General features: G+C 39.4%; 1 protein-coding gene across 1 annotated transcript; it reads left to right on the plus strand.

Moving 5' to 3' along the window:
• The first annotated feature begins 9,588 nt into the window (after nt 1–9,588).
• On the plus strand, nt 9,589–10,587 carry LOC128863780 (kunitz-like toxin PcKuz3). Its single transcript, XM_054103118.1, has 2 exons — nt 9,589–10,143; nt 10,342–10,587. Exons 1-2 carry the CDS (start codon nt 10,062–10,064, stop codon nt 10,512–10,514), a joined length of 255 nt encoding a protein of 84 aa, XP_053959093.1. The 5' UTR covers nt 9,589–10,061; the 3' UTR covers nt 10,515–10,587.
• Nucleotides 10,588–16,813: the final 6,226 nt, after the last annotated feature.

A 16,813-nucleotide genomic window follows, 5' to 3' on the forward strand; every position in this document is an offset into this window, starting at 1 on the left:
GCGATTTCGTTTCCTTGAATACCGGAGTGCCCCGGAACCCATATAAGTGCAAGCCTGTTTTGTCTTGCGAAAGAATTAAGCTTCTTCTTACATTCTTGAACAATCTTTGAGGTTTGCTTCGCGTTCTCCAGGGCCTTCAGTGCAGCCTGACTGTCACTGAAACTCCAATCTGTTTCCCGCTCCATCTCCTCTCGATTATCCATTCGGCTACTTTCAGGATGGCAAAAACTTCCGTTTGGAAAACAGTTGCCATTTCCCCCATGGCATAGTAATACTTATTACTATTATTTAAGTACCATGCGGCTCCAGACCCTATTTCATTCTTGGACCCATCGGTAAAGAAAATATCCGTCAAAACTCCCTGAATGCATTTTGGATTGCATTTCAAATTTCCTTCCAAATGAAACTGTGGGTATCAGGTCGTCTTTAGGTGCCAAAAACAGTGGATACTGCTCAGATAGCAACTTAAAGATTTCTGTGTGTCCCGAAGTTCCATCTTCGTGCCAGAAACCATATTTATAAAGCCTACACATTGCTTTTATTGCTTCCTGTTTTATCTTGAGATCCAAGGGGAGCAAATCAAGCATAGCATTGAGGGCATCACCAGAGGTTGTACTCATGGCACCCGTAATGCATAAACATACACTTCTTTACAGCCTGTATAGCTCCCGAATTGTGGACTTAACCATGCTCCGTCGCCAACAGACCACAGAGGTGTAAGTCTGATAAGTGCTGTGTATATCTATAGGACCACATCAGGTTTCAGACCCCAGATTTTGCCAAAGGCTCTGCGGTATTGCGGTATGCGCGATTCACCTTCAGTGAAACGTGTGTCTCCCAAGTCAGCTTCTTATCCAAGATTACTCGTAGTTATTTAACTTCATCGGAAAGACCAAGTCTAAGGAACCCATAGTGTAAGGAAAAGTTCCAGTGGTATCACAGTGAATCAACGGCTGTTCTAAGTGTGCCATTACAACAACCACCCTACCTACCTACCTATCTAACCACTCTACCTATCTATGTATAAGTACTTACCCATAATCCTCTAATCATAGCGATGCATGGGTACTTTCTTATCTAAAAAAAATCAACCAATTTGCAGACAAAGTGATCATTTTACGACTGGTACAATTCTAGCCAATGATGAACTGGTATTATTGTAGTATATTAAACATCAGTATCTGAACTAGAACGTTTCCATACTCGTACTAGTCTTGCTTTTCCCTGCAGGGTCAGCACTGGTTGGCCCCAGATGCCATTCACAAGATTTACACTCCCGCACATTTATTGTTAGTGTTGTTATTATTATTACGGTTGCGGTGTGAAGGCAAGGCAAGGTGCTTTGTTTGGAATACGAATAGGCTTGCCGTGGATTTACTCCCACAAATCGGACACAGTGCGATTGCGAAGTGATTGTTATGAGTAAAATGTTGAGAAGTTAGTAAATGTAGAAATTTCTGTTTTAATTAGCAACTATATTTAACTATTTAAATTAATTTTAGGTAAATCTCTCTCACAAATACCCAATGTAATTACAACTGCCAGTGTATGAGTTTGTGTGTGTGTGAGGGCTTACTTTAGGTGATTATACGAATAGTGAAATAGTTATGCCAGAATATATCTAAGCAGATATTTAAGATATATTTAAGTAAATGTATATTATTATATTGCATTTGTATGTATGTATGTATGTATGTGTGTGTGTATGACGGGTGATTTTAGAAAGTGCATAATAAATTCTTAATGTGGGCATTTATTTGCGAATACTCATTCACTTCCCATTCACGTTAACTTCGCAGATAAATAGCTCTGCTTTCAGCTGCTTACGATTGTAGGCACGTCCGTGTGTACATAAAAATGCATATGTATGTGTTTTAAATCGCTGCTGTTTAAGTTTATTTATTAACTGCATTAGATCAGTTTTAAGTGGTTTCTGTAATTTATTGTTTAGACGGCAGTTAAGGCTGGAATCTAATTTATGAAATCCGCACTTGTCATTTCGGATTGGCCAACACAAACGAATGCAAAGTGGGGGCAGTTTGTAAAATGAAATTTAAAAAAATGTGCTGTCGTATTATTTATTCTAAATAGCTTTAGATACATTTATTTTACCATAGTTCTCTTCTAGTTTTAATATTTGTGACTAAATCAATATTTGTAAATGAATCAACCAATAGACCAAAAATGATTTAAAAAAACAAAAAAAATTGTAAAATCAACCTATATATCAAAAATGCTATATGGATAGCTAAATCCTTATTTTAAAAATAAAAAATAAACAAAAAACTTTTTCATTTCAAATAATTTTATTTTATTCAAAGTGGTGAACTTCGTATTCGATACAACGATTTGCGTACCTTAAAAGCACATATTTAAGAAAAATGTATATCGTAAAAAAAAATAATATGAAGGGCATTTCGCCTCCTTCGGAATATTGGTGGCACAAAATTAATCACCCCATCGAAAGATGTATAGTTTTTGCAAATAAAGTCGTACGTCAATCATACTTGACACTTGAGAACCAGGCAGCTGCAGCATACGAGGTGTATTCAAAAAGTATCGCGAATTTTGAATTTTCGCAGGCTATGTACATATATTCGAATTTCGATTTTTTTGTGCCGATATGTTGGTGCTCATGTCTCTCACTCATACCGACTCTCTCTCACGCTGACATTTTGAATGTTCAGTTAGTTGTTGTTCAAAAAGATAGATCAAAGAAACTGTATCAAATTTCAAAACGTAGAAGCTACCTTGGACCAAATCAACGTTTATCGGTGGTACAAAATGTTCTCAGAAGGCCGAGAAGATGTGAACGACGACATATCGATTGGCCACCAATCGTGACATTCGATTTTGTTCAATGATTTGGGCATGAGGCGGGTCGCCGCAAAATTCGTACCAAAACTGCTCAATTTAGACCAAAAGCAGCATCGCATGAACATTGCTAATGAGATGTTGGGCTCTGTCCGCGACGATCCAAATTTGCTCCAGAGGGTCATAACTGGTGACGAATCGTTGGGTTATGGTTATGACGTGGAAACCAAAGCACAGTCATCTCAATGGAAGCTGCCGCACGAACCAAGACCGAAAAAAGCACGCCAAGTTCGGTTGAATGTAAAAGTTTTGCGTTTTCTTCGATTACAGAAGCGTTGTGGATCATGAGTTCTTGCCACAGGGTAAAACGGTCAAGCGCAAGTTACGCGCATAGCAATCCGCCAGAAATGCCCGGATTTTTGGAAGAACAAAAATTGGCTCTTGCATCACGATAATGTCCCTGCTCACACATCGTTGCTTGTGCACGACTTTTTGGCCAAAAAAAACACACTAATGATGCCACATGCCACAGCCAGCGTATTCGCCAGATCTGGCCCCCTGTGACTTTTTCTTGTTCCCGAAACTGAAGAGGCCCATGAAAGGACGAAGCTACGCTACGACTGACGAGATAAAGGTTGCTTCGAAGGAGGAGCTGAAGATAAAAATTTGATTTTTTGAAGTGCTTCGAAGATTGGACAAATTATATATTAACGAGTAAATAAATAATTTTTGAAAAAACACAAAATTCGCGATACTTTTTGAACACACCTCGTACATTGGGTTGGGGAATATGTTCATAGAGTTTATTTTATCTAAATAAAACACAATAATTATATCAATCAGTTAATCAATTATATATTTGCCATTGCTGTTTACAACCTCTTGCCACCTCTCGACCGATTTGTTGATGCCGTTCCGTCAAAAATCGCCAGGTCTGGTGTCAAAGAAGTTTTTGTGCCAGTTTTTAAGGACCTCTTTGTTACCGAAGGTAACGCTGTCCATGTGGTTTGAGAGGGAGCGGAAAAGATGGTAATCGATCGGGGTAAGGTCCGGAGAATACGGCGGAATGCCGAAGGACCTCCCATTCGAATTCTTGGAGTGCGGCTTTGACGATTTGTACAATATGGGCCCTGGCGTTGTCGTGACTATGGAGTATGGTTTGACTACGTCGATCAGGTATTTTCAGTCCAAATAGCCTCATTCGCGCGGAGTACCTGGGCAATGCAGAACTTCTTGTTGACCGTGGCATTCTTTTCGAGCATTTCCCAGTGCACCATTCCCTCAAAGTCCTACCAAAAACATATCATGATCTTCTTTGGATGAAGATTCGGTGTATCTCCTGGAGCCATCCAATCCTTTCTTTGCTTAATACTGATGTATAGAACCTTTGCTCATCTCCCGTAAAGATTCGGTAGAAAAAGCTCTATTTATGACCGCGTGTTGCTCGATGGAGGGCGAGATGCCGGGAAGCAATTTGAAAGCGACTTTCTTTGTTCTTTTCGTTGAGCTCGTAAGGCACCCAGGCTCCCGGACTCCAAATTTTTCGGTAAATCCCATTGAATGTAGGTCATTGAGAATCGTTTTATGAGCACAGTTCATTTTTTCCACCAATTCATGACTGATTTGACGACCGTTCTCCTTCAAAAGTGATCTGAGACGTTCTTCATCGAATTCAGAAGGCCTTCCCCTGCGGGACGTGTCATTGACGTCAAAACCATCATTTTTGTCCTTGCGAACCATTTTCGTGCTGTAGACTCGGCTAGGCCACCTTACCACACCATTGACCTCGATGAAAAGCAAAGAAGACCAGGTGTCGAAAATGTTGAGTTTTGCCTCCTGGATAATCCATTTCTAAGCCTCAAAACTAATAAAAAGTTAAATAACTCAAAAATACAACTAGCATAGTTTTGTAGAGTAGAAAGAGTTCTATCGAATGAGCCAAACGAAAATAATAAAAACGAGTAAAATGAAAGAAAATTTGAAATGCTTGTGAACTTATTCACCGACCAATATTTACAGCGATTAAAGAGTCAAATTTCGTGTTATCCGCACAGCATTTAGCCAAAAATCTTATGCATCATGCACGCGAAAGGCATATTGATATAAAGCACCATCATGTACGCGAAGTAGTAAAAAATTGGAATGTTAAGCTAGAATAGGTTCCTACAAATCTTATGGTTTCAGATGTTCTAACTAAAATTCGGTCTTAAGAGCAACATTGCCATTTATTTTCTTTTTCTTTCAGAATTCTTTCGATTTCAAATGTACCCATTATCTTATGAATATTCGGGTTGAGAAGGAGTACTGAAAAAGTAGCTGAAATAGTAAGCACTGCAAAGGCCATCCGAATATATAATTTTTGATGATGATTTGCCTATTTTTCTGCTTACAAATTATTAGTTGTTAGTCTTTTATAATAAAACTTTGAAGTAAGCCGCTGCGCGTGATTTTCGGCTCTGTTATACTCAACAGCAGCCATTCAATTACTTGAGACGACAAGCAGAAGTTGAGTCAAATACAAAAAAGGGGAAAATAAAAGGTTGGAACTATGGTTGCCAATTAAAAAATATAATGCACGGGCTTCGCGTATTAGGGTCACTAAAGGCTAATGAGAATGCCATTTCACAAGAGCAGATAAGAGTAATCGTCGAAAAATCAATGAATTTGCCTGAAATACAAAAAAAAAAACAGTTTAAAGGAAGACTGCATACACTCGTAGATTATCAATATTTCCATACACAGTTTACTTAAATTCCTGTATTTTTACTATAAACAAAGTAATACTATAATAATAAAATTTGTATTCTTTTTTATACTAGTTTTTCATATTTTTATAGTGAAACTTGAAGCAAAATTAGTGGGAGTTAGTGGTGCGACTTGCTTCAGTGCTTTGTGGATTTTAAGCTCTTTGATTAGCGCTTATGCAAATTTCGAGCTTATCGCTTAAGCTGACTAAGCGTGCAAATATAAACATATTACAAAAACAACAACTTTTGAAAAATGCTTTAATCGATCTGAAATTTATTTGACACAGCCAGAGTTACCAACTTAGAAGAATACTACTCCTTTTGGTGGAGTAGATGTGGTTCGGTTAAAAGCACTTGATTTAATACAAGGTGGCGCAAAACTAATCACTCTATCAGAAGTCGATCATGTTTGACACTTATAAACTGGACAGCTGCAGTATGCAAACAAGGAATGGCCATTTAGTAAAAAAAATATTCAAAAACTAAATTGAATGATTAATTTTGCGCCACCTTGTATAATTTAATTTCAGCTAAATATCTTAGGTCCCAGCAACCAGGTACGTAACCATTGGCTTCAGGGTACATAGGAATAACTAGGAACGAAATGGTATGAATGGAAATGGAACGAATTGAAACAGGGCGAATTCCCCAGAGCCATTTTGGGAAGGGTAACTTAACCTCTCTAAAATTTAAATTAAAATTTGAAAAAGGCGAGCGAAGAAGCAGCGAGAGATGGAGATGTAGTCAAATAGGAAAGGAGAAAAGGAACAGAGAGAAAGAGATAGGATAGAATAGAGAAAGAGAGACCAAAAGCCAGTTATGACTGCCGTGAGTCTCCACTCGTCCCGCCGTTTCATGTTTATTAATGTTGACGTTTGCTTGAAGCAATAGATGGGCCGTAACAATCCGCGATTCGAAGGTATTTTAAGGAAATTTTTGATATTCCTGATTGCACGCAATGGTGTGTATAGTATACCGCTTCTGCAAGAATGTTATTCATGGCAGATCAACCTCGTGCCAAATCATCTGCTTTTTCATTATCTTCAATGTTCTGACATCACGGGACCCAGATTAAGGTTACTTTATGGTTTTCAGTCAAGGCGGTAAGACTACTTCTACTTTGTTCCACTGGTTTAGAGGTTATAGTAACTGAATCCAGTGCCTGGATTGTCGACAGAATAGCCATATTGCCTTCAAAAGAGAAGTCTGCGATTAGTAGTCATACAAGTTTCCCTAATTGCCAGTACATCCGCCTGGAAGACACTGCAAGAATTAGGAAGACGCACAGATTTTTTCAATTCTAAGTCAATGAGAATATATACCAGCTCGACCTCCACAATCTATTTTTGAGCTATCCGTGTAGACTGTAGTATCGAAGTTATTTAGTAAAAATCGCTTACTCCATTCCAGCTGAGATGAAAAGGGAGTGGCAAAATTCCTATAGAATGTCACCGTTTGGATGGTGTAATCAGTCCTCCCGAAATGAACGGAGTTTGTCGCAATAATAGACAGGCATGACAATACGTTTTTCCCTCCAGCGCCCCGCCTCATTTGGTCATGGTTGTCATCTTCTTGAAGTGCAGATCTATTGGAATAACGTGTACCAGTGCACTAAGAGCCTCCCTAGGACATGATCTGACCGTAGTTACACAGATAAATCTTTATTTCTGTATTTGATATTGTAATCTCTCCCTTAAGCTTTCCACCAAATAGCCGATCCATACGACCACATCTTCTTCCAAGCATAATTTTTCAGTATTATCGAGCAATTTCTGCTTTCCTTGCCCGTTCTCCAATGTTGTATTTCTAGCTGAGTTAAGTATCCGACATTACTCCAAAGTACTTTGCATTGGGTGAAATTGGAAGACTTTATCCATTAATTAGTAGAAGGGTAAAATTTCTTACCTCTTGTCTAGTGGTAAACTTAGGCCACGGCCTGTAATTTATTGGCCAATCTTTATAATTTTTGTGTAGAACCCTGCATAACATTTATTTTTTTATTATTAACAAATTTTGAATGACTCGCTCGAGGACTTCGATCGGAATCTCGTGAATAACTTTAGTAATATTGGCTTCCAATGCCTCAATCGAGGCTGGTTTATTCACAAAGCATGTAGTACTTACATATTCGCCACTAATAAAAGTCGAAAGGTGTGATATCACACGATCTTGGTGGCCAATCCACTGACCCGTGACGAAATATAAATTGCACACCGAAACGACAGCAAACGACGCAGTAAATCCATTGTTTCATGGGCTGTATGGCAAATAGTAACGTCTTGTTGGACCAAAGCGCCGTCTGTGGAGATCACTTCAATTTCCGGCATCAAAAAGTCGTTTGTCAAAGCGCGATAGCGTTCGCCATTCACTGTTACATTGCCGCGAAGCCTCGTCTTTCAAGAAATCTGGGCCGATGATTCCTTCAGCCCATAGACCACACCAAAGGGATGTTTTCAATGGATGTAAAAGCTTTCTTTGAATGCCTTCGGGTTGCTCTTCAGCACAATTAAGGAAATTTTGCTTTTTGACGTAACTATGAAGCCAAAAATGGGCATCATCGCTGAACAAAATTTGGGCCCCAAAATCCAGATCCTCGGCGAGTTTTTCAAGAGCCGAACGACGGAAATTATGACGCTTTGGAAGATCGGGTGGCTTCAAATCTTGGACTAACTGCATTTTATATATACAGGGTGGGCCATATAGCGTTTGCCTTTTGAACCACCTATTTTTTTGAGAATGGTAACACAAATAACATGTCAAATGTGTTCATAATTTACTTAAAGGTTTGACATTTACGAAATGGGACGCTTTACGCTTGAAAAAAATTGGGAAATATTAAAAACCTATTTCCAAAGTGGTGAGTCTTCTTCTTCTTTTCTGATTTTCACATCGGTGGCTACGTCAATAAGCAAAATTGTCGGTTTTGGGGCTCAGAAAATCCACGCTTACTGTAGAGAAGCAAATGCATCCACAACGAGTCCATGTACCAAACAGTGCGGTTTTTGGTCTGGCGACATCTTCGGGCCATTTTTTTGGAAATGAGCGAGGAGCCGCCGTTACAGTAAATGGCGAGCGTTACCGTGACATCCTCAACGAGTTGTTTCCAAAAATTGAAGAGGATGACTTGGACGACATTTGGTTTCAAGAGGACGAGGCAACTTGTCACACTGCCAAAGTTACACTCGAACTTTTGGCTACCGTTTTTGAAAACCGAATAATCAGCCGAAATTCCGATATCAATTGGCCGCCTCGGAGCTGTGATTTAAGTCCGTTGGACTATTTTTTGTGGGGAGCCGTTAAGGACAAATGCTATGCGAACCATCCACAGATGATTGATGCTTTAAAACACGAAATCGAAGTTGCCATTCATGAAATTGGAGCCCAAACAATCGAAAATATGCTTAAAAATTGGGTTGATCGAATGGCCTACTGTACAGCCAGTCGTGGCAATCATTTGAACGATATTATTTTTCATTCATAAATGACAATGTTCCATCTTCAAAATAAAAAAAAGTTTGAAAAAATATTGATTAATTTTTTTTATAGCCGATTCAAAAAACAAGTTTTACATGGCCCACCCTATACTTTCGAACCAAGATCTTTACGTAAAATTGCCCAAGTAGTGCCATTAAATAGGCCAAGTTGCTAAGATCGGCGATGAATCGATTCTTTCGTATCTTCGGCAAAACTCTCATTTACAGCCGCAATACTCTATTCACTTCGGGCTGTATGTAGTCTAGTCGGTCGAGTATCAACGAGTAATGTAAACTTATTCTCAATTTTGCCGATGATTTGGAGAATAGTGCGTTCGGTAGGACGGTTATACACACCATAAGTTGGCCTGAGCGCGCGATGAAAACTTTTCACAGAGCGTCGTTAATTAAGGCGTAAGCCTTTCTATAATGAAATGTCAATGAATAGTAAAAAAAAAATACGTATTCGGTTTGACAGTACTCAGCCTAAACCTACCTCCAATCTAATCACCATTTACAATTTTGGTGGAGTTGTTCCTAAACCGACACATTTTTCATGTTAAAAACCCATTTTCTTTCTCTTTCTTCAGAACAGCAACGTCTGATGTCCATTTGTTTGTTAAATTCATTGATTTTGCTTTAACACTTTTTTATTGTTTTGGTTTTGGATTTTGTTTGTACTTCTGTCACTGCTTTTTCACTTCAATGGCTTGCGACGTCATCGATAGCGTCTGCGTTTGCGCGAAGGCCGCCGAGCGCTCCAAGCCTACAAAATGAGTGCTCGTACACCTGTTATGTTGATGAGACACAACAACTTAGAATCAACGCCAGCCAGAGCGAGTTCTCCGCGCCTGCACAGCCAGAGTTAAGGTAGTGAGTGCTTCAAGACATCACTGATACAGTAGCGTTAGACAGCTGACAGCAGGTGTGCCAAGTTAAGTGTTTCAAGTGTGCTAATATTTCTCTTTGTTTGATTTATTGATAAAGCAATTGAATATTTTCATTTTGTTACTCAAGTATTGTTGTAATGCAGCTGGTACGCGTAATCGATATCGTGTTTTTGGTTTTATTTTGTGCTCTGCTATCTGTTGGTGCCATCAATCGCAGAGGTATGTATGAGCACACACACATACATACGTATATATGAATGTTGTTTACATATGTAAATAAGAGTACTGCAAAAGCTTGCTCACAGTGTTTTTGTTTTTTTTTTTTGTTGTTTCATTTTTGTTTCACTCATTTGCATACCCGCTTACTTTGACTTTTTTAATTTGATTTTGCTTTTCCATTTACTTTGTTTTACGTAGTAAAACTTTGCTTGCAAGCACCTCAGAGCGGTCGTTGTTTTGGCTATGTGCCCAGCTTTGCCTACAATCCGATCGCGCGCAAATGTGAAGAATTCATCTATGGTGGGTGTGGTGGAAATGATAATCGCTTCGAGACGAAAAGGGAATGCGAATTTAGCTGTCGTGACGTTTGATGGGGCTACAACGCTGGAAGTGAGAAAGGCGTTCGAAAATTCATTGCTACTCATTGTTTTTGTAATTACGAAGTGTAATTTAAAATAATATTGAATAAAAATTAAAAAAAAATATTAAAAAATTTCTTTAAAAAAACATAAATTTCATCAAAATATTTTTTCAATCAAAAAAAAACTTGCTTCCTTGCAAAAATTAGCTCTACTCAGGAATTTTTACAACCATCCTTAAATGGGATTGAGGTGCTTTTGATGTAGCACCGCCGTGTTGTTGGATACTTATATCGAAGTTGCCGAGCTCTGACCACTGAAAAAACCTACTTTCAACGCTCTATACCTTTATACCGGTAAGGTATACCCTGTCAGAAATCAAATAGATGCTACAGAGAACAGTGAAGAAGGAAAAAAATACCGAGATCCATTCACCTTATCTGTCTTCCCTTCCCCATTTTGATAGAAAAACTATTCGTTGCTGTTGGTCAAGAGTGTACAGGGTTGCCAATATTCGACGGACCCATCTGGCAACCCAGTATCTTTTGACAGAGACGTCAGATCGCTTAATGACATACCGCGTTGAAAGCGTCAGTCCAAGCAGATTTTTACCATGGAACAGTACACGCCACGCGGCATTCATTCAATAAAAGAAGTCAATTGTGAAAACTCAACGTGCGTATAAAAAATTAAATAATGTGAAAAGTGCGTCTTCTAAGAACACCATTAAACGTTTGTACGAAATATTTTCGACTGCTGATGCTCTTTCTAATCCAAAGAGGCCAAATCAAAAGCGACTAAGGCGATGCTGAGACGTCGCCAAGGATATCCCAAAATCACCGTTCTCAGCAGTTGGGCATTGCTCGGACCACTTTACAACGAATTATCCGCATTGATTTGCATTTATTCCCGTATAAGATTAAATTGTCGCAAAGATTGTTCCCTGCGGCCTCGTCGATTGGAATGGGACCAAAGAGTAAAAGGAACCGTCGAATATGGGCAACCCTGTATGTATTGAGGCTCGGTCGGTCACATGTGGATTGTGTTTGCTCGAATAATGGCAATTTTGCTCGTTGTTGATTTTTTGAGCAAAATCCAAATTTGCGCGAAATCCACTAATCTGGAATTTCGATATTTTTCTAATGATTTCCCCACGTGCGGCAAGCGTGAAACTAAACCTTATACGACAGGTGGATGTTATTGGTAACTTCAACAGCTGCTGAGTTAAAAGCTCCAAGTCACCTTCAATGTCATCTCTCCATCGTTTTCTCAGCCGGCCTCTTGTTCTGTCGCCTTGTGGATTTGTTTCGAAGGACTTTTTTAGAGCTCATTGTACCATCGAATCCTTTGCGCTTTGATGTACCTGATTACATTTGCACTCCTGATAAGCATGTCTAACTCGTCATTGTACCGAAAGCGGTAAATAGCGTTTTCAAGTCGTACAAGTCCATACATTTTTCTAAGAATCTTTCTTCCAAAACAATTTAACTGTTCGGCTTCATTGAATTTCAGCACCCAGACTTCTCACTCGTATGTGAGTGTAGGTCTTATGACAGTTTTGTATATTTCTTAGTTTCTGGTTTGTAAAAAGTAATCTCGACTCATCAGTTTTGTATGCGCCTCGTATCTCGGCCGCCGTATCCGAATGAGTTGGGGCGTGACTACCATTCGGAATTCAGAGAGAACGTAGGTTCAAGTCTCGGTGAAACCCCAAAGTAAAAAAAAGTCTTTTTCTACTAGCCGTCGCCCCTCGGCAGGCAATATCAAATATCCAAGTGTATTTCTGCCATGGAGAAGCTCCTCATAAAAAATATCTGCCGCTCAGAGTCGACTTGAAACTGTAGGTCCCTCCATTTGTGGAACAACATCAAGACGCACACCACAAATAGGAGGAGAAGCTCGGCCAAACCCCCAAAAAGGGTGTACGCGCCACTTATATATGTATATACTGTCTTATATGCCAATAGACGTATCTTTCTGTGCGCTCAGTACAACTCCAAGATACCTAAATTCATTGACTAGTTCAAAGTTATGGCTGCCGATTTGTAAGTTAACCTTCTAATGCTACTTCTTAATAAAATGAAGGAAAATTATGGGAGTCATTGTTTTTTCTGTTTTTGATAAATTTGTACCTCTGATTTCAAAACAATGATTGGCAAGGCTGTTAATGTACAAACAATCGCTTACCTTCTTACGGGTGTTTTTTTAGCTGCACGAGAACTATCGATGGCTACGATTTGACAGCTGAAAATGGCCAACTGTGTTGACATTTCTGTTCAATAAGGTTTGACAAGCCATCAAGAATCGTTTAGAGCCAGAAAAATGCTTACAAATTGTGGAAATTTACTTTGAAAAAAAAAAATAAACCTGTTCGCGAAGTTCAAAGAGTTGGTTGGTTGGTTAAAGTGGTGATTCCTTCAGAATCCAACTAGCGCTTCCGCACCATTCTGTTGTCACAACCTTGTTACCAACTTGTTTAACGGTTATTTACAACATGACTATATCCAGTCTGTGTGATTTAAGAACCTTATTAGATTGTTTACGTCAAAGCTAGACAGTTGTTTGAGCCTCTCGAATAGCGGTTGGCCCAGGGTTAACATTCTGTCCTGTCCATAGGGCAGGGTGTTCACAGAGGAAATGGAAGATTGTTTCCTTTTTCTCCGGTTGTTTACAACTGTAACAGTATGTACATATTGTAAGGCATACTCGTTTTGGCTGTTTATTCTCCGATAGACCCAAAGCCAGTTATGACTGCCGTTATTCTTCAGGCGTCCCATCGTTTCATGTTTATCAATGTCGACGATTGCTTGAGGTTGTAGGTGGGCCATAACGTTCTGCTAATTTTGCATTTCGTCTGGTCTTTCCATCTACAATTTGGGATTAAGAGGTATTTTAGGGAAATTGTACTCTTGACTGCACCTAATGGTGTGAATACCGCTTCTCCAAGAACGTTATTCACGGCAGATCCCCCTCTTGCCAGTCCATCTGCTTTTTCGTTACCTTCAATGTTCCGTTGTCCCGGGACCCAGGTTAAGGTAACTTTATGGTTTTCACTCAAGGTGGTAAGGAGTCCAGTTTACATGAGGCTTACACGCTGGCGGCGTCATCGGTCCATATTTCTTTCGAACTGAGGAAAGGGATGCCGTTACGGTGACTGGTGAGCGCTATCGAGCCATGTTAACTGAATTTTTGTTTCCGAAAATTAATCAGCTAAACATCGCCGTCAATTGGACTTGGACCATGTAACTTGTAGCCGCGGCGGGCATATGGCGGATATCATGTCCGAAAAATAAATACCCCGAAATTATCTACCAGATTATAATAAAAAAAGTCCATTCCAACAATATTTCTCTTTTGTATTCTCATTTTAAGTTCTCAACCTTTAAAAAAAACACCCAATATTTGTTAAAATATGGTACCTATAAATGAGTGCCTATTAGGGCTTTAGTATTAAAAACATAGTAAATTTTTAGTGACCACAATTTGCTGTGGGAATTGAAAACACATTAAATTGATTACAAGTCCGTATGCGAATTAAGAGACGCATTATTTATTATTTACTGATAACACAGCATGCACCTGCTAAAATGCACGTGCCTAGCACAAAGCGGAGCACAAGTAACAGAAGGCAGCCTTTAAGCGCTTGGAAAGTTTTCACAAATATTTTGCTGCTTCTATTAGCAGCCGTAAACAGAAGCTTCTTTGTTGTATTTGTCATCAGTGTGACTTTTGTGGAGAGAGACTCAAGGCACACTTCAGCATTAGAAAAATTGCAATTTCAACACTTTTAAGGGCCGATGTATTCATATACAAAGTGGTGCTAAGCTATCGGAAGATTTTTAATTTTTGCAAACGCGTCATGCGTCAAAGGTCAAAATAAAGATTTCCATCACTCAAAACTATTATTATTTTATTTAGTAAAAAAGTTTTTCAAAAAGAAAATTGGAAGATTACTATTGAATCGCCTTGCATATACCTTACAGGGCCCTGCACTCGAAATGTAACCAATTAAAAAGGCCATACATTTATTGTAGTTTTGAAAATTACTTTTATTTAATTCACAGTAAAAAATATGTGAAAATAATACAAAATTAAGAATCAATTTACTTTAGCTCGATATAACCACATTTTACCTTGACTATGACCTTGAGAAGGTCCAGAAACTAATCGCAATCTGCCCGAATGTGACCTGCAGGTATTTTGGCCCACTCGTGGACAATGGCTTTTTTCAGCCCCATGAGACTGGTGAATCTTTTAGTTCGGACCTTGCTCTCCAAAATGGTCTTAAGAGAATAATCCATCCGATTTGCGTCTAGTGAATTTGAGAGCCATTGTGTGGACGTTATGAAGTTCGGAACGTTGTATTTTAGCCATTCTTGGTTCACTCGAGCTTTGTGAGACGGTGCCGAGTCCTGCTGAAACCGTCATGGTCTGCCACCGGAATGGTTGCCTGCCCACGGCTTCAAAGCAACCTCCAGAATACTTTCCGGATAGTATTTCGCATTTACCTTGACGTCAGACTCGATGAAAATGATTGGAGAGAGCCCATCTGCGGTTACAGCAGCCCAAACCATCATCTGTGACGGGTGTTGCCTCGTGGTGGCCAATCGGTGACTCAAATTCTCGTATGAACGGTCGGTCAAATAAACCCTATAGTTTTGGGAGTTTACGAATTGCTCAATTTGAAAGATTTTCTCGTCCTTTGCTCTCTCAAGTTTGATTTGTTGCTGTTTTGGTGTGAGTTCATGCGCCTTTTGGATCTTGTAAGGCTTGACTTTGAGATCTTTTTTCAGTATGCGGCGAATGTTACGGTCAGATATTTTCAGTTCTTTCGCCATTCGATTGGCACTTCGTCGGGGATTTCGCTCAAGTCGCTTCTTCACTTTTTGAAACACTCCACGTGACGTTGCAGTCTTTTGATGACCACCTCCACGACGTTTCGCGATGCTACCAGTACCATTGTAACGAGTAATGGTGTGATAAACCATAACTTTATTTACTTTAAGGTGCTCGAGCTCTCGAACAATCGCTGGTTGTGATTTTCCAGCCAAAAATAATGCAATCACATTACTACGTTTGAAATCAATTACTGATTTTTTTTCGCGTTTACTCCCGGCGGAGGCGCTTGTAAACAATACTCTGGACTGTCATTTAGCCAACTAAGAGACAGCTGATTCCCGTCCATCAGCTGAGCGAGCGGTCTGAAATTGGTTACACTTCGAGAGCCGGATCCTGTATACTGCAGCTATCAAGTTCGCTAGTGTCAATCATGACGTTCGGCGACTTTTGCAAAACTTATAAATATTCTGATGGGGTGATTAATTATGCGCCACCTTGTATAGCGTTTGCGTTTTGAACCACCTATTTTTTTGAGAATGGTAACACAAATGACATGTCAAATGTGTTCATAATTTACTTAAAGGTTTGACATTTACGAAATGGGACGCTATACCCTTGAACAAAATTGGGAAATATTGAAAACCTATTTCCAAAGTGGTGAGTCTTCCTCTTCTTTTCTGATTTTCACATCGGTGGCTACGTCAATAAGCAAAATTGTCGGATTTGGGGCACAGAAAATCTACACGTTACTGTAGAGAAGCAAATGCATCCACAACGAGTCACTGTTTGGTGCGGTTTTTGGTCTGACGGCATCATTGGGCCATTTTTTTCGAAAATGAGCGAGGAGCCGCGGTTACAGTAAATGGCGAGCGTTGCCGTGACATGCTCAACGAGTTGTTTCCAAAAATTGAAGAGGATGACATGGACGTCATTTGGTTTCAACAGGACGGTGCAACTTGTCACACTGCCAAAGTTACACTCGAACTTTTGACTACCGTTTTTGAATTCCGTTATCAATTTGCCGCCTCGGAGCTGTGATTTAAGCCCGTTGGACTATTTTTTATGGGGAGCCGTTCAGGGCAAATGCTATGCGAACCATCCAGAGATGATTGATGCTTTAAAACACGAAATCGAAGTTGCCATTCATGAAATTGGAGCCCAAACAATCGAAAATGTGCTTAAAAATTGGGTTGATCGAATGGCCTCCTGTAAAGCCAGTCGTGGCTGTCATTTGAACGATATTATTTTTTATTCATAAATGACAATGTTCAATCTTCAAAACAAAAAAAAGTTTGAAAAAATATTGATTAGTTTTTTTTTATAGCCGATTCAAAAAGCAAATTTTACATGGCCCACCCTATACTTGTGAACAAACTCACTACGCTACAACAACCGCCTTTTCTCACCAAGTAATAGAGAACAGGCAATTCATATATTCATATTAAAAACATTTTTGAAATACTCATTATCTC

Source organism: Anastrepha ludens, chromosome 5 (assembly GCF_028408465.1).
Source record: "Anastrepha ludens isolate Willacy chromosome 5, idAnaLude1.1, whole genome shotgun sequence".
Classification (NCBI taxonomy): Eukaryota; Metazoa; Arthropoda; class Insecta; order Diptera; family Tephritidae; genus Anastrepha; species Anastrepha ludens.